Source organism: Ambystoma mexicanum, chromosome 14 (assembly GCF_040938575.1).
Source record: "Ambystoma mexicanum isolate Mex_15411 chromosome 14, UKY_AmexF1_1, whole genome shotgun sequence".
In the NCBI taxonomy this organism is placed as follows: domain Eukaryota; kingdom Metazoa; phylum Chordata; class Amphibia; order Caudata; family Ambystomatidae; genus Ambystoma; species Ambystoma mexicanum.
The window spans coordinates 132,033,147-132,060,157 of record NC_090940.1 but is presented as its reverse complement, the minus strand read 5'-3'; the positions used below and the strand labels follow the sequence as shown (position 1 = coordinate 132,060,157).

General features: G+C 47.6%; 1 protein-coding gene across 2 annotated transcripts in view; it reads right to left on the bottom strand.

Moving 5' to 3' along the window:
• ZFYVE26 (zinc finger FYVE-type containing 26) overlaps nucleotides 1–27,011 on the bottom strand; it is a 1,501,667-nt gene that overhangs the window by 1,471,291 nt on the left and 3,365 nt on the right. For both annotated transcript variants that reach the window (XM_069638726.1, XM_069638727.1), the window contains exons 2-4: nucleotides 19,070–19,148; nucleotides 18,450–18,539; nucleotides 7,023–7,551 (exon numbers count right to left, since the gene is read on the bottom strand). In XM_069638726.1, the coding sequence (XP_069494827.1) occupies nucleotides 7,023–7,551; nucleotides 18,450–18,539; nucleotides 19,070–19,148 (698 nt within the window). The remainder of the gene's footprint in view (nucleotides 1–7,022; nucleotides 7,552–18,449; nucleotides 18,540–19,069; nucleotides 19,149–27,011) is intronic.

Here is a 27,011-nt window from a genome sequence, read left to right as displayed (position 1 = left end):
TGGAGCTGAAGCTACATCCAAGGAGAAGCTAAGAGTACCAGGCACATACCACAGAAATCCCAAAAAGATACAACCACGCAGTACCCGGCAACTACTGAGTGAAAACGTCCCCGAAGCGGGGTGCCAACCCTGGCCGTGTCGGAGTTCCACGGACTGTCGCTGGGCAGCCCGCGGCGCTGCAAGAGGGAGAGCTACTGGTGGGCGGAGCCTCGACTGGTGTAGCGCGCCGAAATACGGTTGGCTCGGGAGAGCCGACTGCAACCCCGAATTATCCCGTGCCAGGGTGTCGAACGTAGCCCCCCCCCAGAAGACTATTGGTAAAGTGGTTGAGGGAGATGTCCCCGTTGGGGATGTTAAAATTCGGAGAACACAGCCGAGCTCGATGCGGCAAGTTGACTCCAATAGACCCCGCGTCGCCTGCACTGCCCGTCGCCACCTCATAGCGCGGGCTGGCTGGACCGGGGAAGCGACGAGAGAAGGACATGGTGAAGTCCACATCCCAGTGAGAACGCAGAAATACGCTGCAATAAAAGATACTGAATGGGGACAACGGGGAAGAATTGAGTGCGTGGCTATTGCGGAACGAAAGTTAGACCAGCAAGTCCCATGAAGATATAGACCCCCACACATACACTGAAGGCAGGTGGGGGGAGCACACGAGCACCGCACCAGCATGAGGAGTTTGTACACAGCTGCTGCCGGTACACTAAACACACATGCTGCATGCCCGACGGCTGCTCACCTCCGCTCAACGTGGCCACTGTATAGACGGGGAGGAACAAGGAACACCAGTGCAAGGAGTACTAGACCTTGCTGCGGCTCAGAGCAGCGCTGAAGCTCCCAACCTAATAAGCACCCGCATTGCTGGCCACTGAACCATTCCACCTGCGGTTTTGCACCAGTTGGCTGTACGGTGCACTTGCAATATTCCCAAACAATATACTGGCCTGGGAGGGGAGTGTGCTTCTAAACGCAAACGGACCACAAAGCTAAGGAGCGCTGCTTCCCGGACCCGCAGCTGGGCAAAAGAGACCTGTTTGAGAACTCACGGGGACACAAGGGGCTAACACTACATCCCAGCGCTGCCCGGACGACAGCAGAAACACGTGTCTACTGTTATAACACCACAATACGTGGGAGGGCACAGTCCACTCGTGGACCCCAGTTGCCATATGGCGACACTTCCACAGTGGCAGGACTCAGATGCTGCCAATTTTAACGTGGTTGATAAACACGGATGCGGTTTGCGACAGGAGAGCAGCAACACATGCGGGAGGCAAAACACAGACAATATCACACCAATAAATCTACACTGAGGAATTGGCAATATACATTACTGTCTTCAGATGATTAGTGCTGACAGCGCGGCAAGTGTGGCTCTGTCATCATCTACGAATAGGAGAGAAATCGGACACCCCTCACCACACAAACAGTGCGCAACCCCAAGTGAACAGAACCCTTACAAATTACAGAGACTGGTGGACTCTGATACTGTAAAGGGGGACCTGTACAACTGGTCACACTCCGAACATTACAAACCAAACTAACACTTGAAATGGGAGAACCACAGAAACCCGGCAAAACATCCAGATCCTCCGGCACCAAGAAGATAGGCCCCATGGACACATTCACGAGCAGCCAGGTGCAAATAACAAATGCAGAGATAGATACTAACTCTGTTACAGAAGCTGAGAACGAATCCAATGAATGGGAGGACCGACTAACAATAGTACAAAATGGATTCCTCGCAGTCAACGTCAAGCTGGACGATATTGTGGCCACCATTGGGACATTGAAAGCAAGAGTGGACAAGGAAAGTGCACGAATTACGGAGGCGGAGAACAGAATCGGCTCCAATGAAGACACTTTAGCACACCATAGTCGAGACATCACTCAACTGCAAGAAAACATGTCCAAACTACAGAACAAGTGTATTGATCTCGAATCCCGATCAAGAAGAAATAATGAACGAATAGTGGGCGTTTCCGAGACATTCAGTAAGGGACAAATGGGGAAACAAGTTGAGGCCCTCTTCACGTCCCTTTTTGGATCGGAATCCTTTTCGGAAAATGTTCTGGTCGATAGAGCGCACCGCATGCTTGCGCCACCACTCAAGCCCGGAGTGCCACCACGCACGATCAAAGCCTGACTTCTTAACTATAGGGACAAGAGAAGCAAACCTGAGGCTGGCGAGAGAACATGGCACACTGCAATACGAGGAGAGCCGCATACACATATACCCAGACTTCGCGGCGGGGGTATAAGCAAGCAGAAGGTCATATGAACCAGTTAAGAAACTTCTAAGAGCACGCCAAATCACATACGCCCTGATATTTCCTGCCAAAATGAGGATACAGCATGCAGGAAGGGTGCACTTTTTTTAAACCCCTGCTGAAGCCATGGTCTATTTGGAGTCCTCCATACCCCTACCTCCCAATGAACATAGACCTGAACAGAACAACAGACCCCGGCCTGCAGACTAGGGACGCTATCCGGCCGATCACACATGATGCATGAATATATCCTGTATACTGGTTAACGAGTCTGTTTGATTTCAGCGGGCGGCCCACACACTATTGTTTGAATAGGGTGGAGAGCCCGGTTCTGGTGGCCGTGTGATGCAACATGGCTACCCCTGGAGAACTCCACAAGTTAATAAGGGTATATCATCGAGTTGGGGTGGATGATGCGGGTGGGCAAGGGGAACGAGGGGGAGAGGGAGGTTGCACTATCAAAGCCGTATTAGCACAGTTTCCACTAGATGGATGTATAAAGGTTAAAAGTTTTAAAAGTTCTAATTTGCACAGTCCTACAGATGGAAACATCACTCAAGCTACACACCATCTCCCCATCAGTAAATACATGACTAAACACAGCACATTCATGAAGTCATCATTGGCGACGTGCTGAGAATTAGGCTCTTGACATGGAATGTCCGGGGCCTCAACAACCCCACAAAATCCAGGAAAATTGGTGCCTATGTGAACAGGGTCTCTCCGCAAACAGTAATGCTACAGAAAACACATACACAGGGACCCGGGAACACCAATACATCACCATCATGGGGCAAGCAGAGATACCATACTGAATATTCTACTCAGGCTAGAGGTGTGATAAAAATAATACATCCTTTGCTGGGATTCCAGGTCCAGGGACATAATGTGGACCCCCTGGAGAGGTTTATAATTGTGTGGGGGAAATTGGCTGGTAGGCCCATCACGTTGGTTAACACATATGGCCCCAACATAGATGACCCTAGCTTTTACCTGGACGTCCTGGGCATACTCGTCTCCCTAGACTAATCGAATATCATATGGGGGGGGGGACTTTAACCAGATCCTTAACACACTACTCGATAGGTCCTCCACAATAACCAGGGCGCCAACTAAAATGGGAACCACGCTGAAACAAATCATCCCACAACTGTCATTAATAGATGCGTGGAGGGAACTTCTCCCTGATGTGAGAGAATACACATATTTTTCCACGGTACACGATTCAGAATCGTGTATAGACTATTGGCTAATATCCAAAACCGTCTCCAACTCATTGGGGAACTATGAAATCCAATCTCGCACGCTATCCGATCATTCCCCCGTGACACTTGATCTGATATTCAAAGATACCCCAAGACCTACGAGACGCTGGAGAATGTCCTCCAACATACTGAAGGACCCAAATGTAGTCGAGTACCTACACGTGGAAATAGAAGAATTTTTTACAAACAATATAGGTACAGTTGATAAGTACTCTACCCTCTGGGAAACGTTCAAGGTCTGGGTAAGGGAGGCACTAATATCAAAAACAACGGGCTTGTTGAAATCTGTCCAACAGGAACTAGCGGATGTCGAAAACCGACTCCGAAAGCTGCATATCGCCTACAGCACCACCCATGAAAAAACAACCCTAGCAGAAATAAATAGGCTCGTGCGGGAGTTCGATGTGTTAATAACCAGGGAAATCCAATATATTGCGGCTCCTATACGAGAACGAAGATATGGGGAAAGCAACAAAGCAGGCAGATCACTAGCTAATCTCATTAAAGCGGACCGACAACGGACCTTAATTACAAGTATCAACTCAACAGAAGGGAGGGGTGATTACAAGAGAACAAGAAATAAAAGAATTTACAAAATATTATAGGGATTTATACTCCAACCGGGACGTAAAATCTGAGCTGGATGAACTAGAGTTCCCCACGCTCCCTCTCCCCCCCCACCCCAAGACTAAATTGACCCTTGAACAACAAATAACAGAAGAAATTACTGGGGCAATAAAGTAACTGGCATCTGGGAAGGCACCGGAATCTGATGGCTTAGGGATCGAACTTTAAAGGGAGTTTCGCACCGAATTGGCACCCATAATGTTAAAGATATGGGAGGAATCACTGGAATGTTGCATTCTCCCTGACACATTGGGGGAGGCTATAATAACGGTGCTAACGAAACCCTGTCATCCCCCACAGGACATGTCGTCTTATAGGCCCTTGTCACTAATTAATGCAGACGCCAAGATATTTGCAAAAGTACTTGCAAATAGGCTACTACCCAGCATGCCGACTCTGGTTCATCCTAACCAATGCCGGTTTATACCTACAAGATCAACTGCGCTAAACCTACGCAGGTTGTTTGGCATAATGGCGCAAATAGACCCCCCAAGCAAGCGCTGTAGTATTTAAGAAATTTGGAATTGGCCCCAACTTTGTAAAGTATGTTAAATTGCTGTACACAGAACCAGGTGCCAGAGTCCTTACGAATTACACAATCTTGGACCTATTCCTCCTGGGCAGAGGCACCAGACAAGGCTGCCCGTTCTCGCCCATTTTATTTGCTCTCACTGTAGAACCAATGGCATTATGGGTAAGACAGAAACACGGGGAGAAAGGGATACGAATGTCAGGCCCGCCACAATCCATCTCCCTGTATGCGGATTACACCCTCCTATATATTCGAGACCCTGAAACCAACCTGACACCTATCATAGCCGACATTCATAAATTCGCTAGTTACTCAGGATACAAGATCAACAGAGGGAAATCCGAGATCTTTCCACTGGCACCAGTTACCAATTGCCCGACGACAACCTCGGGACTCCAATGGTCAACAAAGAATATCCGATATTTAGGAGTGCTAGTATCCAGGGATAAACAGACACTATACACAGACAATCATGAACAAACCCTCCAGCTGCTCGGCGCCAAGCTCCAGACCTGGGCCAAGCTTCCCATATCAATGTGCGGCTGGACAGCAATTCTGAAAATGATCATCCTCCCTAAATTACTCTACCTCTTTGTGAACATACCTATCTGGCCCGGAAGAGCCTTCTTTACACGGCTGTGCTCAATGGCGGTGACGTTCCTCTGGGATGGCAAAACCGCCCGTATGAAGTGGGAGAAAATGGTCGAATCGTTTCCCTCCGGGGGAATTGCGGCACCAGACTTTGAGCTGTATTTTCATGTTGCCCAGGCACAATTTGTTAAGCACTGGTACGACCTGTCTGACCGCTCACCCCACATATGGCTAGAAATGTTTGCTGCATCCCCCATTGACCTACGGTCTATTATTATTAACGTCAATTACAAGGACACATGCCTTTATGACCCTGTGAGGAGTACGGTCCGGGCGTGCGGCGCATTGTATAAAAGATTAAAAATAGACACTCCATATGACCCAGATGTTCCTCTTTCGAACTACCCTGACATCCCACCGACACTAGACAAGTCTATACAACGAATGTGGGATCCGGACAGGGAGATCAAAATGCGTGATACGTTCCCAAATGGGAAATTCGGGAGCATAAGTGAGCTCAGAGAAATGGTGGGAGGTGGGGCGCTCAAAACACTCAAATATTACAGAATGAAATCTGCGTTTAGCACACACCCGTTCTCTCTTCCCAGACGAAGCCACCACACATCCATTCTTACATGAGGCAACGTCCGGCCCTGGACTGGGAATCTCAAACCTGTATGCGTTGACACAGACACACTCACCCACACTGAATGAGGTCAAGACTAAATGGGAGAAAGACTTCAATGCAACCATTACAGATGAGAAATGGTCTAGGTACTGCATGCTAACAAAGACCGTATTGATGAATGCAGGCCTACGCCTTATACAATTCAAAGTCCTCAACAGACTTCATTATACCCCTGCTAAAATAGCCAAATTCACAACTGAGGGCACTGGAAACTGCCCCAAATGTATATGTATTGGGAATGTCCAGCAGTGGCTCAGTTCTGGGGAAAAGTGGCAGAATTGATAGAAGAGATAACACAGATCCCTGCCTCCATGACTCATCAAAAATATTTATTCGGGGATATTGGCAAATGTTCCGAGACCATTAGACGACTGTTTAATGTTTCATGTGCAATTGCGAAAAGATGCATTCTGATTTGTTGGAAAAACCCTTTACCACCAAGCATTGAACAATTTTTACGAGAACTGTCATATGTGAACGAGTGTGAGGAACAATACACGATCACTGTAACTGCAACTAACCGCCCTAGGACATATGGGCCCTGTTACAAGCGTATTTATGTGAAATGGCCTCAGACGACAACGATACCCTGTAAAGGTTAATGTAATACAATATAATTGTTATGTATTTGGTGACATATATGTATGATATTGTGGCTGAAAAGTGAGTTGTATCTGGCAAGTCCGTCAATAAAAAGAAGTTTAAAAATATATATATATATATGTTAAGGTTACTATCTACACAAGGTTAACATCTACAAACTCCAGGAACCCCAACATTAATGTTTAATGTATTATTAATCACTAAGATGATTTTGTATTTGACATCTCACACAGTGACTGGTCTAACCAAAAACATCATAGGTGGTTCTCTGAACACTAGAGAATAAAAGAGGTATGATAGTAAAACACTGAGTTGCTAACATGGAAATTGATCTAACTACCCGTTATTAAACAACTGTTACAATACATATGGAAGAGTTTCAGTTTCTGGACTTGGAGCTTTTTTAAATAATGGGTTACACATTTCAATTAAACAAACAATACCTTTTTCTGGGGTTCTCAGATGTAATAGTTTCTCTCTCAGTCTCTCTGTGGCAACATTTTCATACAAGCTGATAAGGCTACAGCTCTGCTTTCGTAGCAGACAGCCCAGTATCTGCCCCTCATTCAACTGTCCTTCCCGATTACTGCAGGTTTCAAAGAGCTCCTTGCATAGAAGTCGAAGGTCACCTGAATGGCGCTCCACGTTGAAGTGCATCATGCCCAGGGCACTGTACATCTGCTGCACTGTCTCAGAGCACAACTCGAGGCAGTCATCCTTCTTCTGAAGTGACTTCAGAGAACCCAAGAGGGAATCCACATAAATCGTATGCAGGGTGTGATTGTATTCCACTGCATAGCTGCTTGTGTCCTCTAGCAGCAGGAAACCTATCAAGACGTGGGCAAGCCTCGGCTTCTGGGCCAAAACCATTTGCAGATGCAACAAGGTCTGGAGACTGAGCTTTGGAGAACTAGTGTCCTTCCTGGCCTCACTCGATTCGCTGTGACTGAGCACAAAAGCTTCATATAATTCCTAGAAGAGAGAAAAAAAGTTATATGTTAAAGAAACCCTCAATTGAAAGAAGAAAAAATAGATGTTACAAAAGTGAGAAAACTGCACCAATAGTAGAAAGCAGGATATTCGCACATGAGGAGAACCCATGCAATACATTTTTGATAAATCTAAATAAGCAACAGCTCACACAAGCACCTGATCAAAGAAAAGGGGGTGCAACTCCTCAAAGGTTGAGCTGTCCCACTGTTCAAATACTTTGAAAAAATTCCCTAAATCAATCTCACTGACGTCCGAGATACTAGGTCATCCAACCCAAAAACCAAGACAAAAAGCAAGGCATAAAATAAGCAGTGTCGCATAGCAATTTGCTGTGCAATTCTGTAGGTTTGGCTAAATAAATTGACACTTGAGTAGAAAAGCTAGCTATTTAAGTTACCCTGTTGAACAAAAGCACAGCTTACCCTGCATTCCTCTCTTGCCCTCTGTGCTCTCTCTCCAGCCTCTTTTCTCTGTTCACTGTGAGTTCAAAGGGGGTAGTGTGGAGAGAGAGTGCAGGAGTAATTATCTCCTCCACTCTTAAGTGCCAACGGCCTGTGTGGGAGTGCTAGGCAAAAATTATATATTTTTGGGTTTTCAAATAATTGCACACCAGAAGTAATCGGGATGATAGTTTTATTACGCAAACTATATCCTGTCTGGCAAAGACCAGTATGTGTTAGCTTTATTTGTTTTTAAATGACAGCCATGCAATTCCATTTCTTATCATTTAAGTTGTTACAAAATATATAAATCACAGTATTGCTACTGCAAAACACTGCATTGTATCCATAATTTAGAGTAATGTGTAGGTTAGTGTGCCTAAATCTCATAATGTAAACTATATTTCGGTTTGTTGCAAAATATGTATCATATTGACGAGTGAACACTCTTGAAAATGTGCCAAATGATTTTGAAGGCAAACCTAGTTCTGTGGCCTGCTGGTTGCTTCCATCTGTGCTGATCCCATACTCCTCGACATTCAATTTTTTCACCCTTTTGCTTTATACCAGCTACCATGAAAGTGAAGTGGCCGCAAACTACAATAGTTCACCTAGTTTACCCAGTTCTCTGCCTGCTACACCATCCTCTCTGCTAAGTTTTAGGGCTGCGTAGTCTATTCACCCACTCGCATAGTCGAGTTGATTTTATGAAGGGTGAGTACAATTTGCAGGGGATGTCTGAAACTTTTATTTAACATTTACTATGTTTGCAGTAAATGTCAAATAAGTTTCACAGTGCATGGCTAGCCTCTGGGTTACAGCAGTGTGCCAAACATTAAGTGGGGTTGCGGTGACATGCGCCATTTTACAGAAAGCGCATTTAAATTTGTTGTCATCAGTTGTCGTACGTCGAGTAGGTAAACTAAGTTACTCGACCTGCAGGTCACGTGAAATTTTAAAGAACTTGCAAGGCCTGACTTATCTCACTAATGTCTTACTTCAGCAGTACACAAAAATGCTGTATTGTTGCTCATTTTTATGTTTTGGTAAAAATCACTTCTGGTGGCACTACAAATATGAGTACAACATTACTAATCACATGGGTTTTAATTAGCAAACTCTGATAATCATTTTTTTAAATCTAATGTATGCCTTGTAAAAGTCCCATAAATTTACTAAGGGTCTTTAGGCCCATGAAATAGAAACATCACCTAACGGGAAAGGCATTTGTGTGGAGTCGGAAGCAAGATCTCCTACCCAAAAACCATACATGCAAATTAACAATGTACCCCATACAAAGGCAAGTAAGTGTGGGAAGGATGCTTACCATAAGAAAGCCAGTAATCCTAAAACATAGGTTTCTTCACATTACAAACCTTAGAGAAAAAGACGGTCAGTGAACTCTGTTTTTTAATGTGCAAGGTGTCCGAGAATAATGAGCCACCCACAGCTGCATAACCAGTTCACTCATCACTTTCCTTGCACCATTTTCTCTCAGCACTTCAGCTACTGTGTTGGAACTGATGACAAGTGGCATGGGTCCTAGGCTAGAGGAGGAATGTTAATCATACAAATGAGGCAATGGCCTTGAGTTACTATGCTTGAGTAGATTTTCCTATTCTGCCACATGTCCATTTGTAACTTTTGGCTCACAGCTGTCCATTTGATGACACCTAGTGGATAAAACAATTGGTGTGAGGGCCTGTAATGACAAAGAAGTATGTATACACATCCACCTTATTGATTTGTCATGAGTTCATCCTTTGCTAAGTTTCAGGCAACGTGACTAGCATTCGATGTGTGTTCCAGTTGCAAATGGTAGCAGCTGCTGGCAATGTAATGAAAAAGAGCCCTAAATCTCTGAAGCTCGACAGAATATTGTTACCTTGTTTCACTTTTTAGGACTGGTTGAAATCAGCCAGGGTTATTCTATTAGAAAGCAAAACATATAAGAAAAGAGACCTAGAATAACAAGTATTTGGGAACATGGTGCCAGCAGAAGGTGCACCAGTGTTCATTGGTTGTTCAATGTGTCTCCTTCCATGAAGGTGTTCCTGCAGTATGGTAAGAAGACTGATGAAGGAGGCAAGCTATTCTCTTCCTAAGTGGCTGTCCGCCTCCTCCTGCAGTCTCTGAATGTGTCAGTTCTTCAATTAGAACTCCATAATCAAAGAATTGATTCAAGGAATGAATCAACTCATCAAAACCTGCAGTCTATTCGACAATATTAAGTGAAAAAGTATTTTTTATTTTTTATTTCACTGAATTTAAAAAAGCTTGATGTAGAAAGACTGCACAGAGACAGCTCTGAGCTGTATTTCTAAATCGAACTGTCAGCCCCTGCCTCACACGACTATTGCGTGCAGGGGATGACGGGTCGTCCGAGACGGGAGAAGACGTGGGCGTCTGGGGGAGCAGGTTAATGTGAGTGTAAACGCGTTTCTGTGATTGTTAGTGTGTCTGGGCTAGGTACAGGAGGAAGGCTTTGACCGGGGACAGAAGGAGACAGGGGAGAAAAGGAGGGCTCTGGAGTGAAAGCCCCCTCACCTGATACCGATTTTCAAGAAATCCCACCAGCACGGGAAGGGGTGGGGGCGAGCAGGGAATCGGGAGGTTGGGGGTCATGGAGGGGTCATATTTCCGCATATTGAAGGCTGCACAAAATCGGATGTAATAAATCATTATTTTTTCAGTCTTCAATATGGGGAATTATCACGTAGAACTCATTTTTCATTGAATTAAAGAGTGTGTTCAAGACCCTTAAAAGGCGTTATTGTGGGGCGTGGCTTGGAGCGCCATCGATGTGGTCGCTCCCTTGAGGCCGCCCGTGGGATGTCCGCCGCCACCGCCAAATTCAAGCGGTTCTGACCGAGTATCCAAGTCGCCAATGCCATCTACGGCGATCGGAACCGATGAGGCACAACCTGGCTTACAATGACCTCTGAACGCTGGAGCGTTCTCCTAGAACTTAGCGACCGAACCGCTCCCCCGTCGCCATTTGAAGAAACCAAGATGGCGGCCGCGCCGGAACTCAACAACATACTGGGAACCTGATGGCGGCGGGCATCAAGGGGACCGATGAGGAGCAGCAGACGGACCCGCCAACACGGATCCAGCCAGATTGTGCCGGGGTTGCCCGGTGAACATGTGAGAACTTCATCGGGGGCTGCACTCGGCCAGGTCGACAGGGGAAACACGGAGGCCACGAGATAAGCCCCGAGAGCCACCCAGAGAAGCCCGACCTCGCGGGCCCTCCCTTCACACACCACTCAGTGCTTCCTGGGGCGCCCCGGCCCACCCATCCAGCTAGCGACCCAGTCTACTGCGGAATCACACCTACTCCGACGTCTCACTCGCACTCCCATGCTTGAACTCTCCTAGGCGGCTGGCACACAGCTTTGGCCTCGCCGCAACCCTTCCAGCCAAGACCGCCAAACACGATCATCATGTCTAGGCAAACTAAGGTTGGCAAGGGCGCAGATATAGCCACCATGCTCACTACGCTAGATAAAAGCAAGAAGCAAGAGCCTCCCAAACTCACTCCGCAGAAACAACAAGAGGACGGGGGAGCCCTCGCTACCAAAGGGGACCTGATAGCCTTCATGGCGGACATCAAGTCGAAGTTCCGCTCATGCCTATCAGAACTCACCACCAAAATCGAACAGACGGACCAAAGGGTTACGGAGGCCGAACAGAGGCTCAGAGAAATCGAAGACCACTCGCGGGACCACGCCACCACTCTAGGGGAAATGCGAAGAGCCATTGACTCCCTGCATCAGAAATGCGAGATTCTGGAGTTTAAACATGAGGACCTTGAAAATCGGGCGCGCCGCAATAATCTCCGCATTCGGGGGGTCCCAACCTCCATCCCCGACAACAAGCTAGCGGACTACGTGGGATGCTTCTTTGAGGCCCTCCTCCCAGACCTGGATAAATCTCAGCTCTTGCTAGATCGCACCCACAGACTTCGCCCGCGTCGTGGGGCTGTCTCTGACCCCCCTCAGATGTCATTACGAGGGTCCACTTCTTTACAACCAAGGAAGCGATTTCGGCGATCAGCCGCAAAGGGGAGGAAATTACATTTCAGAGCACGCCACTCCAAATATATCAGGACCTCTCACCACTCACCCTCCAGAAAAGAAGAGCACTCCGACCCTTGGCACTGTTCCTTCAGGAGCAGCAAGTCCGCTACAGATGGCTTTTTCCAGCGGCTCTACAATTCACATACAAAGGCACCCTACGCCGGATCAGTCACTTGGAGGATGCGGAGAGGATCATGCATCCATCTTCGCCCCAAGAACTCTCCACACCAACCCCGGAGGGAGCCGAGGACTCCAGGCCGCTTTCCTCCCCGAAACCTAAACGTATGCCATGGTCATCAACCCAGCGGATCAACAAAAAGAGATGAACAATGGCGCCCCCCGCACCTCCAGGTTCCAACTACATCTCTCCCTGGTCTCCTCTAACGCTTAATCTGACGAGCTTCGAGGGCGGAGACGGCGGACCATACCCACGGTTCATACCCACTCCAAGGACACTTTCCAACTTTCGTTCCTTGGAAACCCACAGTACTTGATACACGATGGGACAACCGGCCCCGTTGGCCAAGGGTAGGCCCGTACCTACAATGTCGGTCTACCCACCAGTTAAAGTTGCGGCCCCCCGTTGGGGCCCCGCGTTAAAACCTCAAGTGCAGGATGGTACTACAAGATCTCATGACAAACATGGCAGCTAAACCATCGACTCTGACTCCCCCCCCCAACTCAAGAGATAGAGAATGGGACACCTCTGGACCACCAGGTTCTGCAAATCCTCTCCCTAAATGTTAACGGACTGAACTCCCCTAACAAACGAAAGGCAATTTTATTAAAGCTCCAGGACGAAAACGCTGCGATAGCTATGCTCCAAGAGACCCACTTGCTGCCGGCGGACGTGACCCGGCTTCGTTCTCGATCATTCCCGCTTCAATTTTTTGCCTCCGGCCCAAGCAAAAAGGGGGGCACGGTGATTCTCTTTAGAAAAGACTTGAACCCACAAATCCTGGAAACAAAAACATGCCCGGAAGGCCGATACACAGCAGTCAAATGCCTCCTGTTGGGAGACGTATACACCCTCATCTCGGTATATGCCCCTAACACGGGACAATCACTCTTCTACGACTCCTTGGGCACGACCCTCGCTAGTTTTGTGGAGGGCCAAACAATTGTCGGAGGGGACTTCAATGGGGTTCCCGACCCCACTAAAGACCGGTCACACCCCCCGACTCCAAGTGATTTCGCCCAAGCACTCAGCCTCCTCCGGCTATTCAGGTCTCTGGAGATAATAGACTTGTGGCGGGTGTTTCACCCCGACGAAAGAGACTACTCCTTCTACTCGTTCGTACACCGCACTTTCTCAAGGATTGACTTATTCCTGATCTCCCCGCACACCTTCCCCTCAGTCAAAGAGGTCTTCATCGGCACGAGAGCCACGTCCGACCACGCTCCAGTGTTCTTGGAACTCCGGGATCAGGACCCCAATCTCAATAACCCACGCAAATGGTCTCTATATGACCCGATTCTCAATGACATGGCTACGAGAGACAAGATCGCGACAGGAATTAAAAACTTCTTTGACGAAAACCCAGCCTCGGACACCTCACTGGCAAATAACTGGGACGCCATGAAGGCAGTAATCGGGGGCTCCCTCATCGCTCAGGGAGCGGCCTACCACCGGAACAGACGCCAGACCCAAATATCTTTAGAGGACGAGCTAAGAGAGGCTGAGGCAATCCACAAAGAAGAAGGCTGGTCCCCTAAGACGCAACGGATCATGCGAACAGCGAGGAAAAAGCTTGAAGCCCACTACGCGGAACAAACCGCCCTAATGATGGCAAAAGCCAAACAATCATATTACGCGAAAGGCAAACAGGTTCCTGGTGGCCAAACTAGCCAAACAGAGACACGTCAACACGATTGCAGGCCTGCGTGATCCTGAGGGGGTCACCCGATACTCGGAGCCCGAATAACAACAGCTCGCGACAGACTACCTGACCCAAATCATGAAGGCAACCCCTCGGAATCGACCGCAACAGGTGGAATATCTACAGAAGGCAGCGGTTCCCCGTCTCGCCAACACAACGAGAGACGAATTGGAGGATCCCATCACGGGGGAGGAGTTCAAGAAGGCCATCAAGTCGCTTAAAACACGAGCCCCAGGCCCGGACGGCTTTTCGACCAGATTCTATAAACTTTCCAGGCCACAACTGACCCCCCATCTGGTGACCCTGTTCAACTCCTTCAGAGACACAGGCGCCGTCACCCCATCGATGCAGGAATCAACCACCATCCTCCTGCCCAAACCAGGAAAGGACCCAAGGAGTCTAGCCTCATACAGACTGATAGCACTCTTAAACATTGATGCAAATATATATTCAAAAATCCTGGCAAACCGCCTGAATCGCGTTCTCCCGAAGATCATTCATCCCGACCAAGCAGTCGTCATCCTCCATCGATCAGCGGGAGACAACATACGGAGAACCCTGAACCTGGTGGACCTCGCCTCCCGGAACTCCCAAAAACTGGTCTTAGTGGCTCTGGACGCAGTCAAGGCATTTGATCGAGTAGATTGGCCCTTTATGAAACTTACCCTAGAGGCCTTCAGCTTCGGGTCAACTTTTCAGACAATGGTGCTGGCCAACTATAAGAGCCCAAGTACGAGTCTAAGAATTAATGGACACAGCTCAGCTCCGATCCCCCTATCATGCGGAACCCAGCGGGGCTGCCCGCTATCACCCTTACTCTTTGCTCTCACCATGGAGCCTTTGGCCCAAAGGATTAGGGGAAACGATCAAATTAAAGGGCTGCAGGTCGGCCCCAACCAACATAAAATCGCCCTATACGCGGACGATGTCCTACTCACGATCTCAGAAGCCCAATCATCATTGAAACAGGCAATACAAGAACTTACCACCTATGGTGAAGTCTCAGGCTTCACTATAAACTTTGACAAATCCTCGGCCATGGGCATCGGGCTCACTCCAGAAGAACGGGAGCCACTGACGACGATGTGCCCGATGACATGGGTGAAGAAGGCCATCCCCTACCTAGGGGTCCACATCCCGGCTAACCCAAGAGACACATACAAAGCCAACTTCCCCCGGCTACTGAAAGAACTGGAAGGCGACTTGAAACGATGGGAGACCCAAGAGATCTCACTGCTGGGGCGCATCACAGCATGCAAGATGAACCTACTGCCGAGGTTCCTATACGCCTGCGCCTCCCTCCCAGTAGCGATCCCCACACCAACCCTCAAGGACATCCAAAGAAAAATGCTGAAATTCATCTGGAAAGGTAAGAGAGCGAGAATCCCTCTCAAAACGATGCTGGGGGGCTCCAAGCTAGGAGGTCTGGGGGTCCCGGACTTGAGGGCCTATAGTGTGGCAGCACAACTAGCACAGTTTCAGGCATGGCAGACCATAACAAACCGCCCCAGGTGGGTAGAGCTGGAACAATTACAAACACCTTTACCCTTGCGATTTCTGCCACACATTCCACCCCCCTTAGAACACACTGGGGAGACCTCCTCCTATCAACTAAACACACCCTTAGCTCCTGGGACTGGGCTCTAAAGCAGAAGGGAGTGCCCAGAGGACTGAGCCCACGCTCCCCGGTCTTCCATAACCCATCCTTCTCACCCGGAGCAGACCCCCGCAATTTCCAGAACTGGATAAAGGGCGGGCTGGAGACCATAGACCAGCTATATGTGGGAGGGACACCCCTCACCTTCGCCCAATGCAAGGAGAAGTTCCAACTCCAGGAAAGGGACAGATTCACCTATATCCAGCTACGCCACTGGTGCTCGCACCCCCAGACTCTGCAGGCAGCAACTCGCCCACCCACCGCCCTGGAGCTGACACTGGGGGACCTTCCAACTCGGGGCAGGGTATCCACCCTATATAGGTGCTTCTTAAGGGACTTCCTGTCCACAAAGACCCGCTGCATGGCTCAATGGGAGGCGGACCTGGGCCATCCGGTCGAGGAACAAACATGGGTGGACATCTGGACCAGAACACATACCTCCTCCACCTGCGTTACCAATAGGGAATGTGCGTACAAGGTGCTCCTCCGGTGGTATTACCCGCCCCTTCGACTTCACCACATGAACCCACATGTGGATCATGCCTGATGGAGAGGATGTGGTCACCCAGGCTCTTTCTTCCATATGTGGTGGGTTTGCCCAAATATACGACAGTTCTGGAGGACATGCCTAGAGACCATCGCAAAAATTACGGGAACGGCGATTCCTCTGGAACCTGAACCAGTCTTGCTGGGAGCCCCGATCCCCGCGATCTACCCGCGCTCCGGGACCAAGTCTAAACTATTGACACACTGCCTTCTGGCGGGGAAAACGGTGTTGGCCAGGGCCTGGAAATCCCCAGAAGGACCTCACATAGCCCAATGGTGGTCTAAACTCTGGGACATCCTGATCGCGGAGAAGGTCACGGCAGCACAGGCGGGAACGCTCCACCGCTTTCAGAATGTTTGGAGCCCAGTGCTGGAATACGACCAGCGCTTCCCCGCCCAGACCTACAAACCGACCAGGGCCCGATGGATCTTGAAACACCAAGAGGACCCTGGAGAAGACACATAGACGCTAAGGGGCGAACTGGACAACCCAGAAAGAAAATTCTGCCTCCAAACATGAGGGGGGGAGAGGCCGAAGGGAGGTGGGAGGGAGGAAGCCTGATGGGGGAAATGAGGCCTGGGGATCGAAGAACCTGAATACGCATTGCTTGTGATATGTCATGATTTGTATATTTGCTATCCTGCCTTGATTTAAAATAAACAAAGTTTAAAAAAAAAGGCGTTATTGTAGCTTCTTGAAAGCTTGGCATGGAACCCATATGGCCCGGAGCCTTATGGACCTTTACAGAAAAAAAGCCTTGTTAAGCTCCTCTGTTGCTAGCCGGTCATCCAGGGCTGCCACTCATCCTCAGAAAATCTGGTCATTACTTTCCCCTAAAGAAATTGACTAATAAACATACATTGATCTGGTCACTAGTGTATAGTCTTTCATAACACCTTTGTAATAATTCTAGTTTGCCCAATGTTTACCCCCTCCAACCCTCAGGGTTATGCAACACAGTGTGCCTTCAGCTGAGCACCAGTAATTTACAAGGCTTATTTTCCCATTCATAAAATCTTTGCTGGGATACACAGATACGAAATAAGGTAGGTGGATGAGTTAAGTTCCAGCAGGACCCCTCTGCCAGGTGGAGAGTAGCAGCTGAACCACAAAGTCAGATTAACTTGATGAGTTGACCTTGGAAGTTGTGCAGCCAGAGAGCTACACTTTGCCTAGGACACACAGGAGTCCCACTCCATAGGTTGCACAACGGATAATACTCAAAGCTTTCATGGGCTTCAAGGAGAAGTCCAACACAGTGCAGGACAGAGAATCACTTGGTTCCAATGAGGGAGACACAGTGATGGCCACTTCTGGTCATTGAAATGTAGAGCTTCACCTACTAGGAGCTAGCATGGTAAGCCTGTGTTGCAGCAACAGCTTCCTGGTTTCCCTCTGTGGCCCCTCGTGATTTGAAACCGTAGTTCCAGTGGTAGGATGGCTCCAGATCCCTACCTTATTTTAAGTAATCCTGGGCTGGGGGGACTAAAGTACACCTATCAGAGGACGAGCAATATTCAACCCCTGAGTGACTGTCCCATCATGGATCGCCAGTTTATGTAAGTCATCACATTACGGATGTGCGGTGGGCTGCCTGCAGCCCCTTACCAAACCAGTTCTAAGGATTCAACAGCTATTTCCAGGCTCTGGCCAGAGCCCGCAAAGGAAATGATCACATATATGGCAATATCCTACCCAAGCTGAGAAGGAGATGCCAACAGGCTGAGTAAAACAAACAGGGTTTAAATAACAAGGTTAGTCATTTTGGCCACTGCAGTGGTAAACAGACTACTCTATGGTAAAATGTAAAGGTGCAGTGTGAAAATAAGGTAACACTTTCACCAGCCTATCTGGCTACACCAAGTATGAGAAAATGCAAAGGCGTACTAGTGCTGTACAGCAGACATCAAGGGCGGGGCAGGGCTATGTTCCCTTCGCTGATAGCCTTGGGGATTAACCAGTGCCCTCAAAAAGGTATGACATAAGGAAGTAAGATTAAAAAGCCCTTGTCCACTAACAATAGGTCAGGAAAACACAAAGTCACAGATATGCTGAAAGAAATGGAAAAGCTACAAAAAAGAACAATCCTTCCTAATATTAAGATCTGCAAAATGATTTGCATGCTGAATTCTGACATTGCCCCTGTGGCACAACATCTTAAATGTATCATTGTTCATCGATTAAGAATATAAAATAAATGCCCAGAGCAAGTTGCAATGGCCCGACACTAACTTGAATAAGAATAATCAATTTAACAGAGAAGAGCCTCACCTTTGCAGCTTCCTCCGACAGTTCATTCTGCAATTCCTCCAAGAGCAAAAGGAATTCGGTTTCATTTTTGAGAAAGGTAGGTAATGGTCTCTTAAAGGAACATGAAAGGGAAAATAATGTAAAAATAATGTAGAAAACAAGGTAAAACGTCAAACAATGAAAGACCAGCGAGCAGTGTCCATTTACATATACAGTTACCAGTTTATAGATATTAATCTCATGAAATAACACTTTATAACCAATGGTGCCGTAAGAGGTAATAATTGGGCATGGTCAATGAAAAATCGCCAATTGAGACAAACAAAAGAGGATACAGCAGTAGGAGGGTGTTGCTTAGAGGCAGAATGCTGACCGGAAGAGAAGGAGGACAAAAGGCTCGTCTTTACAGGTAGCAACTGATAGTTCTGTAGGCAGTCACTGTTTGAGCTCTTCTTACCACAAAGCATATGACAGCCTTTTCTTGGCGCAATATGTGAACATTGGTAACTATGATAAAGTTAATATGGCTGGAGAAGTGCTTGTAAGGATTTCCATTATCAGTATAGTATGTTGAGCAGGGGGATGGCAACTACTCCCATGTTGATCTGAAAATGAAAGCGCTAAAGAGAAACGTCACTTACCTGATCCAATGCCAACCACTTCTCCAGTGAAATGAGCCAAAACCAAGCTAGGCGCTGTGGAGTGCTGTTTTGACCACACCTGAAATCAGAATTTCCTCACAGTTATTCCTTATCAAAATTTTGAAGTTCAAACCTATCACTGGAGTCAATGTAAAGGTACAGATAAGGACCCTGAACGTCTGCCAAGAAACCAATGGGCTAGCTGACAAAACCACGTTGTGGGCAAGATGGCTTGTATCCCAATTCCCCTCCTCGCCAATCTCGCATTCACAATCGGGATTTAAGTGCCAAAGCAGGAACTAGCAGTTGTTCAAAGGAGACACAGCCAGGTCGTCCATGCATAGCTAAATTGTCTGTAACATTCCCGACCACTAGATAAAGCGTTGGGTAAGGGTAGGGGTCAAGCCCATGGTTTACGTGGAGTCAATGAGCGAGTTCACCACTGCAATTGCAGTTTTTTTTCATTTCCATCCTAGTTTGATCTACAGTCGTCTCCCAAAAAACGCTCCAACTCTAAACCTAATGCCTCACCGACAGGCATAGTCACACCCCAGTGGACTCCTACAGACAAATTGCAAAACTCGCAACTCTCTCACATTCCGTTCGCAATAATTCAAACACCCCCGTTTCCACCAGCCACTCGTCACATTCACCATAGAAACAGTCCCACCTTATCCCAAACAAATCAGCCCTCATGCACTCCCTTCATGCACATCAGCACTGATCTCCAGACACAGTGCGTCATCCCCCATCCATATGCGGTATCAGGTAATATTTTCGCCATATATATGATTGTGGGGTAAGGCCATAGGCGATATTATTAGTGGGGATAATTTGTGGGGTTATATGGACCGGGGGTTGCAGGTGTCCCCCACTCCATTAAAAAAATGATGGGGGTTGCGGTGCTGTACCCCGCAGGTTCAATGGCTTAATATCACGCTAAAATATGGCGATATTTAGTGAGAAAAGAGAGAGAGAAAAATACAAAAAATGACTAATGAGACTGAATCATGTGAAGCCCGTTACTTGACCAAGGGTGGGTACGTCATTGATAGATGAATAGGAGGAGTTCAAAAGTTAATGATTCCCTCCTGCTGTGATGTTACACATAGCGAGTTGTATGTAACAACGTGGATGTATCGAACATTAAAAGTCGATCGTCCTTTACTTGTTTCCCACAGATATCCATTCAGTGTCTTAGCTTGAAGATAGGAACAAAGGAAGGGGCCATGTGTGGATCCCCCAAAGGTTCCAAGAAGACAACAGATTATTGTATATTACAATTGAATGTGGTTTTTACCCCTGATGAATTTTCGAGAAATAATAACTACAGTTTAAGGAACGAAACATGTTGGGAGCATGGTTGAATGCAGTATGAATGATTGGAATGAGTGGAGTGAGCACTGAGAAGTTTAAGTGGTATGGACTAAGGTGGGCCGTCTCATTTGAAGATTTTTTCATCAATGATCCATGTTGTGAATTTATTTAACAAAAGAATCAAAGAACTGATGAATTAAGAGACCACAGAAAATTGTTATAATACAGTGTTAATATGCAGAAAGGGTGATGTCTGTTTTAGATGTTTGTATACACATTTGAGATAAAATAGGAGTGTATACACTGTTTTATGAATTGATTTTTTTAGAGCAAAACCAATAAAAATATATTTTTGATACATAATAATTAGTATGTGATGATTTAATTTATAATAAACACATACAAGCGAAGAGACACGATTGGTACAGGGGAAACAAGTGACCTTGTGAATATAATGTATTGTACCAAAGTGTAGAGGGCTGTTCACACGTGGTCTAGAGAAATATTTCCTCTAGTCTTTCGGGTGTTGTAAAGATATTTTTGTATGGCAATATTTTTGAGGGGATATTAACACATGGAATCCCATATGCCCTATATGAACGTCCAGCTGTGCAACACAGCCTATTCGACCAAAGACATTGGAGTGGAGAGCAGAGTGGACAGAAAGGAGAGGTGAAGAGGATTGAAAAGAAAGATGTGGAACACAAGTAATCTAGTGAATATGTTGCCAACTTTTGAACTAGACGTATTCGGATCTCGACTTTCCTACTTGATCAAAATTGCGTAATCTTGGCCACATCAATTAAGGTTAAGGTACTCCAATTTCTCTACTTGCTTAATGTGGAAGCACGTACACAGCATATTGTGCCCCATTAAAGTAAATCGATTGGGAGGACAGGAAAGTGGGGAAGCTGGGGCCAACCTGCAAAATTCTGATTTTGGAACCAGAAGGTCCTGGGTTCTAATCCCAGCTTCCCCATTGGCCGAAAGATCAAAGACGCTTGCACCATCAGCCAATAAAGATAGTTAACGATGATCATGGCTCAAAGACTAAAAAGTTCATGTGTACCAAGTGTAGAGAGTGCTGCCATGTCAAAAATAAGCTTCAGTATATCTGGTAAAATTACAAGAGAGATGATGCATACATTAGTTGAGAAATCGTGCTTCTCAGCAGTATCCTGTGGTGGTGTCAACCTAAATTACAGGGAAGGGAAGTACAGGGAAAAAGGGAGGTCGACCGAGGTTACTCAAAATGAGTAGACCAAAATGTAAAATAACCAAATGAGGGTCATTTTAACCACAAAACCGATCACAATAGCAGTGCCTGGGACTTATTTAAGCTTTGCACAGCTCACCAGGTTTTTAGCCACTCATATGCACAGGATCTCCAGAAAATTAATATATTTTTCAATAAAAATGAATTGATGACACCCTGAAAACATGACTGAATTGTTGCATTTACTTGGTTAAAAAAGGCTTAAAAGAGTGAGGTTTGAAAACTGATAAAAATCTTTGAAGAATGAAAATTTGCAATCGAAAGAAAAGGGTACACAACTTTTTTTAAACAAAGAGAATCAAACACAAATATAACCAATAAGGCAGTCAGTTGGTTGGAAGGGGTGACGGGGATGTCTTGAAATTAAAATAAACATACTTTTAAAACAGATGAAATTAAGACACATATCTATAAGGAAAGAGGGCTTGCGCATCAAGATTGTAGGGGAGTCTCATGTGGTGACCCCTCGTTATGTTTGAAAGAAAAATATGTATTTATTGTGATACTGTTATAATACATTTTATAGAGCGCATGCTCATCCAGAGGCATCTTGGCGCTAGGAGTACAACAGGTACAACCCTGCAACAAACACAACCCACCTAAAAAATAAAAGTCTTCGGGAAACATCTAAACTGGAAGTGGTTCTTGGTGGCCCTGAGAGAAGGTGGCAGTGAGTTCCAAAGTTTGGATGCAGCAACGAGAATCCTCGGCCACCCATCCTGGAAAGCCTAAAGCGAGGGACAGCAACAAGGTTGGTGCCCTGCAAACGCGAAGAGCATCTTGGGATAAAGGGCTGAAACTTGAGTTGTAAATATTCTGCACCTTGACCGTAGAACGCACTGTGAACTATGCACAATGACTTTAATTCAACCCATTTCAGGGCGGGAACCCGGCGCAACCATTGAAGCAACAGTGAGATATGAGAGAGATTCTGAAGGAGTTGTATACAATGAGTCAGATCCAATGGTTGGCTTAGAAAAAGTGAATTACAGTAATCAATCCGACTCAAGACAAGAGAGGCAAACATATAAACCTTTCAAATATATACATTTAAAATTGACAAATATATCAAAACCACCATTTATAAATAAATACCTCCATCTAATTATAATAATCAATTCATAACTAATCTTTAAACACTAAAAATAATTTCTCAAATATTTTCACCAAAAGAAAGCATGGAATTAAATTTTTGTTTTAAATCACAGCTCTTAGAAATGAGATCCGAGATCCTAAGAATTACCGGCTTCAAAATACCTGTTGCAATAAAAAAAAGTATTATATACAAAACGACTAAAACATTCCATCCCAACGTGTGTCACATTATTTCAATATGTTAAGTGGGTCTGTAACAGCGGGGATCTCCACTCAAATTATGCCTTGGACCTACCTCGAACATTGCAAGCAAGTTGAAACAAAATCTCATATATGAAACTTGTCTGGACACAGATATTTGCATAAGTATGGGAGAAGAAAACCTAGTTTCCCTGGAAAATGCATGCATTATATTAACTAATTGGTTGTAAGGGTCTGGTTCTAAATCCAATCATGCATTCGTAACTTTTATTTCCGCTGTACAGGATATGTGACTGCAAACATCCTTGGTCTATACAAGTCCAACAGCACTGCTGGCGCACAGCTCCACCTTGTTCTGTTCCAAACCCACCACTGTGTGGGGTGTGACAGTAAACATCACAGGGCATTACAAAGTAAATTTAACAATATATCATTACCTCCACGTCCACTCTTCCTCGTCCCAGTACTTATTTCATGAGGCTCCTGGGCCCCCTGCGGGGCTTGGGGTCACAGTTGAGCTGGATTGCCTCGCTCGGTTCTTTGCTGGGCTCCGGACTGCAGCGTGAGCATTGTGTCCCGGGTCCTGCACGGCCCCGGGAAGGTAAGGAGAGGGGAGGACTGGGCTTGATGTTTTTCCCCTCTCCTCCTGTTTTGGCCGTCTTGATTCGACTTGGCAGTATAGGCTTACCTTCCCTTTTGTTGTGAGGCCTCTCTGCTTCTTGTCGTGGGGTGACAGTGGCAGAGAGTCTTTGGGAATGCGGGGGCTCTGTTCTGTCGCAGGCATGTCACATACCACCTGCTCCTCAGACACACGGCCCAGGATGCACCGGATGTTAGCGGCATTATCTGGGGGAAGGTAAGGAGAGAGGAGGACTGTGCTTGATATTTTTCCCCTCTCCTTCTGGTATGGCCATCTTGACTCCTTCAACATGCCGTTTTCCTCGTGCCTTGTGTGCACATCTTTATTGGAAATGATGGCAAGCACTTGGCAGTATGGGCTAAGCCTTCCCTTTGGTTGTGAGGCCTCTGTGCTTCTTGTCGTGGGGTGACTATGACAGAGTATTTGAAAGTGCGGGGGCTCTGTTCTGTCGCAGGCATGTCACATACCACCCGCTCCTCAGAGACACACGGCCCAGGATGCACCAGATGTTAGCTGCATTATCTGGGGGAAGGTAAGGAGAGGGGAGGACTGTGCTTGATGTTTTCCCCTCTCTTGCTGGTATGGCCATCTTGACTCCTTCGAAAGGCTGTTACCTCGTGCTCTGTGTACACATCTTTATTGGAAATGATGGCAAGCACTTGGCAGTATGGGCTAGCCTTCCCTTTTGTTGTGAGGCCTCTCTGCTTCTTGTCGTGGGGTGTCTGTGACAGAGTATTTGAAAGTGTGGGGGCTCTGTACTGTCACAGGCATGTCACATACCACCCGCTCCTCAGACACACACAGCCCAGGATGCACCGGATGTTGGCTGCATTCCTTGCGTGCTGCCTGTGAATACGGCACAGATTTGGACACGTCTGCAAGCGGCCGGAAGGGTACCGGCCTGGCATAGTCTACACTTCGGGTTCGAGTATCAGCGGTGCTGACTCGGTCCTTCAACCTTCCTAGACCGACGCATTGGAACGATCTAGAGCATGGGGCTACCAGCTACTGGATACAGGGCTCAAGCCACCTCTCAGTCATGTGGCGTGTTAGTGGTGTGTTTGAGTCTGTGCTAGCTATGGACGCAGACTCCTTGTCCTGTCCTCTCCCTCTAAACTGCGCGAGGGAAAGTCGAAGGAGTTGATTTGTTTTTCCCTTGTCCGGCATGGAATTATGGAAAATGCATCATGGAAGTAACGGCCATGCAGGGGGTTCCCAGTCTCTCTTCTTTTAGGGCCTAGGTCCTCCGGTGCCGACGTGTTGCTTTCACGCCTCCTCTCAGACTTGTGGGAAGTGATAGGGCACATGGTGGCACATGTCTGTGCTTAGAGGGGTTCTCAGAGCCCCTGGTGCCGGTGGAGGGGGATGTCACTTCAGTGGGTTTTCCAGTATAGGCATACCTCAGGTAGGGGGTTGCCTTTGATATCGGCTATCCGGGATGGATTGCTTTGCCCCGCTTTGTGACAGTACTCTGGCCTTTTGACGCCAGCCTGGTGGCTCCTCTGTCAGCTGAGGGGGCCATAGTCTACTGGACTTCTGGGCTGTCCAGTATCTTCCTTTTGATAGGTCAGATCTTTTTGTGGGCTGACAAGCATGCTGTTATATTGTGGCGCAGGCCTGTTTCAACGTCCTGTGATTTCCCTCTGGTGCAAGTGCAGTGACTGGCGGTTTTCCCTGGCTCCTCGTCTCTATCTTCTCGGAGGTGTATGGGACCGGTGGGGTTTGGCTTCCTGGGTAATGGGCTCCTTCTGGAGGGGGTATCAGTTGCCGTTCCTATCTCCTCCTGTCCAGGTTTGCATGGTTAGGACTACCCAGCTCACGGTCCAAGTAGTTGGCCATGGGATCCGTTCTCTCTGAACGGTTGTTGTGGGTTACCGTCTTGCCCGTTCCTCTCCCTGTTCAGGGTCAAGTTTTCTACTTGCGGGTGTTCCTGGTCCCTATGCCTTCTAGGATGTGTCACCTGCTTATGGGTCTCAAGACCCTACACTGCTTGTCCGGACGTCTGGGGAGAGCGTACTCTGGATGTTGTGCAGGGGGGGCGCTTGCTGGCTCTTCTGGGCTGGGTTCTCAGAAGGCAGTATGTCTCGGCTCGCCTGTTGCTGAAGTTACGGGGCACGTGGCGTCTTGCATGTTTTCCAGTTCCTTGAGCCCGTCTTCGGTTACGTCTCCTGGTGTCTTATACTCTCTCCCACTGGCTCCCGACATCTCAGCTTTCGTAGTTTTGTTTTCAGTGTCCCCAGCGCTGCGAGTGTCCCTGCTATGGTGGCGGGGGGTTTCAGGTCTACAGGCTGAGGTGTGCATGGTCCTTCCTCCTGTGGCCTCTCCTACTACCAACACCAGCAGAAAGGGTCTACATTGGGGGTCCTCTCAGCTCAAGGGTTGTGAGATCTGGGGAGAGCCGGCGATCATCCAATTGGCAAGAGTTGGGCCATTGTCCAAGCTCTGGTGTACTTCGAGGAGTTGCTGGACGGTCGGCGGTTTTTGGTCCGATCGGACAATACGACGGCCTTGGCATATGTCAACTGTAAAAGGGGTTCCGGCCACTCCTTGAATGCTCTGGCAGCGCTGATAGGCACCTGGGAGGACTCTCATCTGGTGTCTCTGGTGGCCTCACGTATCAGAAGGGTGGACAATGTTCGAGCGGATCTTCTCAGACGCCGGTTTTCACTCCTCTGCGGAACTGGTCCTGTTGGCCCAGGTCTTTGCGGTGACCTGTGTCAAATTAGGGTCCCTGGTTCTAGACCTGTTTGCATCCCCGGCCTCAGCAGAAGTTCCCCTCTTCTGCTCTAGGTTTCAGGCTGAGGGGATTGGGGGATGGACGCCCTCTCTGTACAGTGGCCTTGGGGTTTTCCTTTATGCCTTTCTGCCTATTCCCCTTCTGCCCCGGGTGGTTTGGCGCATCAGAGTGTCCAGGGTGACTGTGTTGTTGTTTGCTCCGTTCTGGTCCCGCCGGAGTTGGCTCCCCTCTCTGTTGGAGCTTCGGTCCTTGGAACCTTGGCTGGTTCCGAGGTGGCCGTGTCCCCTTCAAGGGGATCTGCGGTTGGAATTCCACCAGATGCAATGGGCGGTGTGGCTATTGCTCAGTCTAGGTTGATATCTCAGGAGTTCTCAGATCCTGTAGTTGGGTCCAAATGGATACTCTTAGACCCTCCACTCTGAAGGTGTTAGGCAGACACTGGGGCCATTTCCAAGACTGGTATGGGCGGTCTGGGATCCCTCCCCTGCATTCTGGCCTCTGCTATCCTTCAGTTCCTCCAGGAGGGGTTTTGACAGGGGCCTGGCAGTTTTTCCAGGCTTCACTCTCAGTAGGCCTCCATGAAATTACTTTTGGGGGACTCTGACGGTCACTTGGATGGGGAGGTGTTGGTGGGGAAATTGATCCAGGGTTTTTCTTCTTCCCGTCCTTGTGCTGA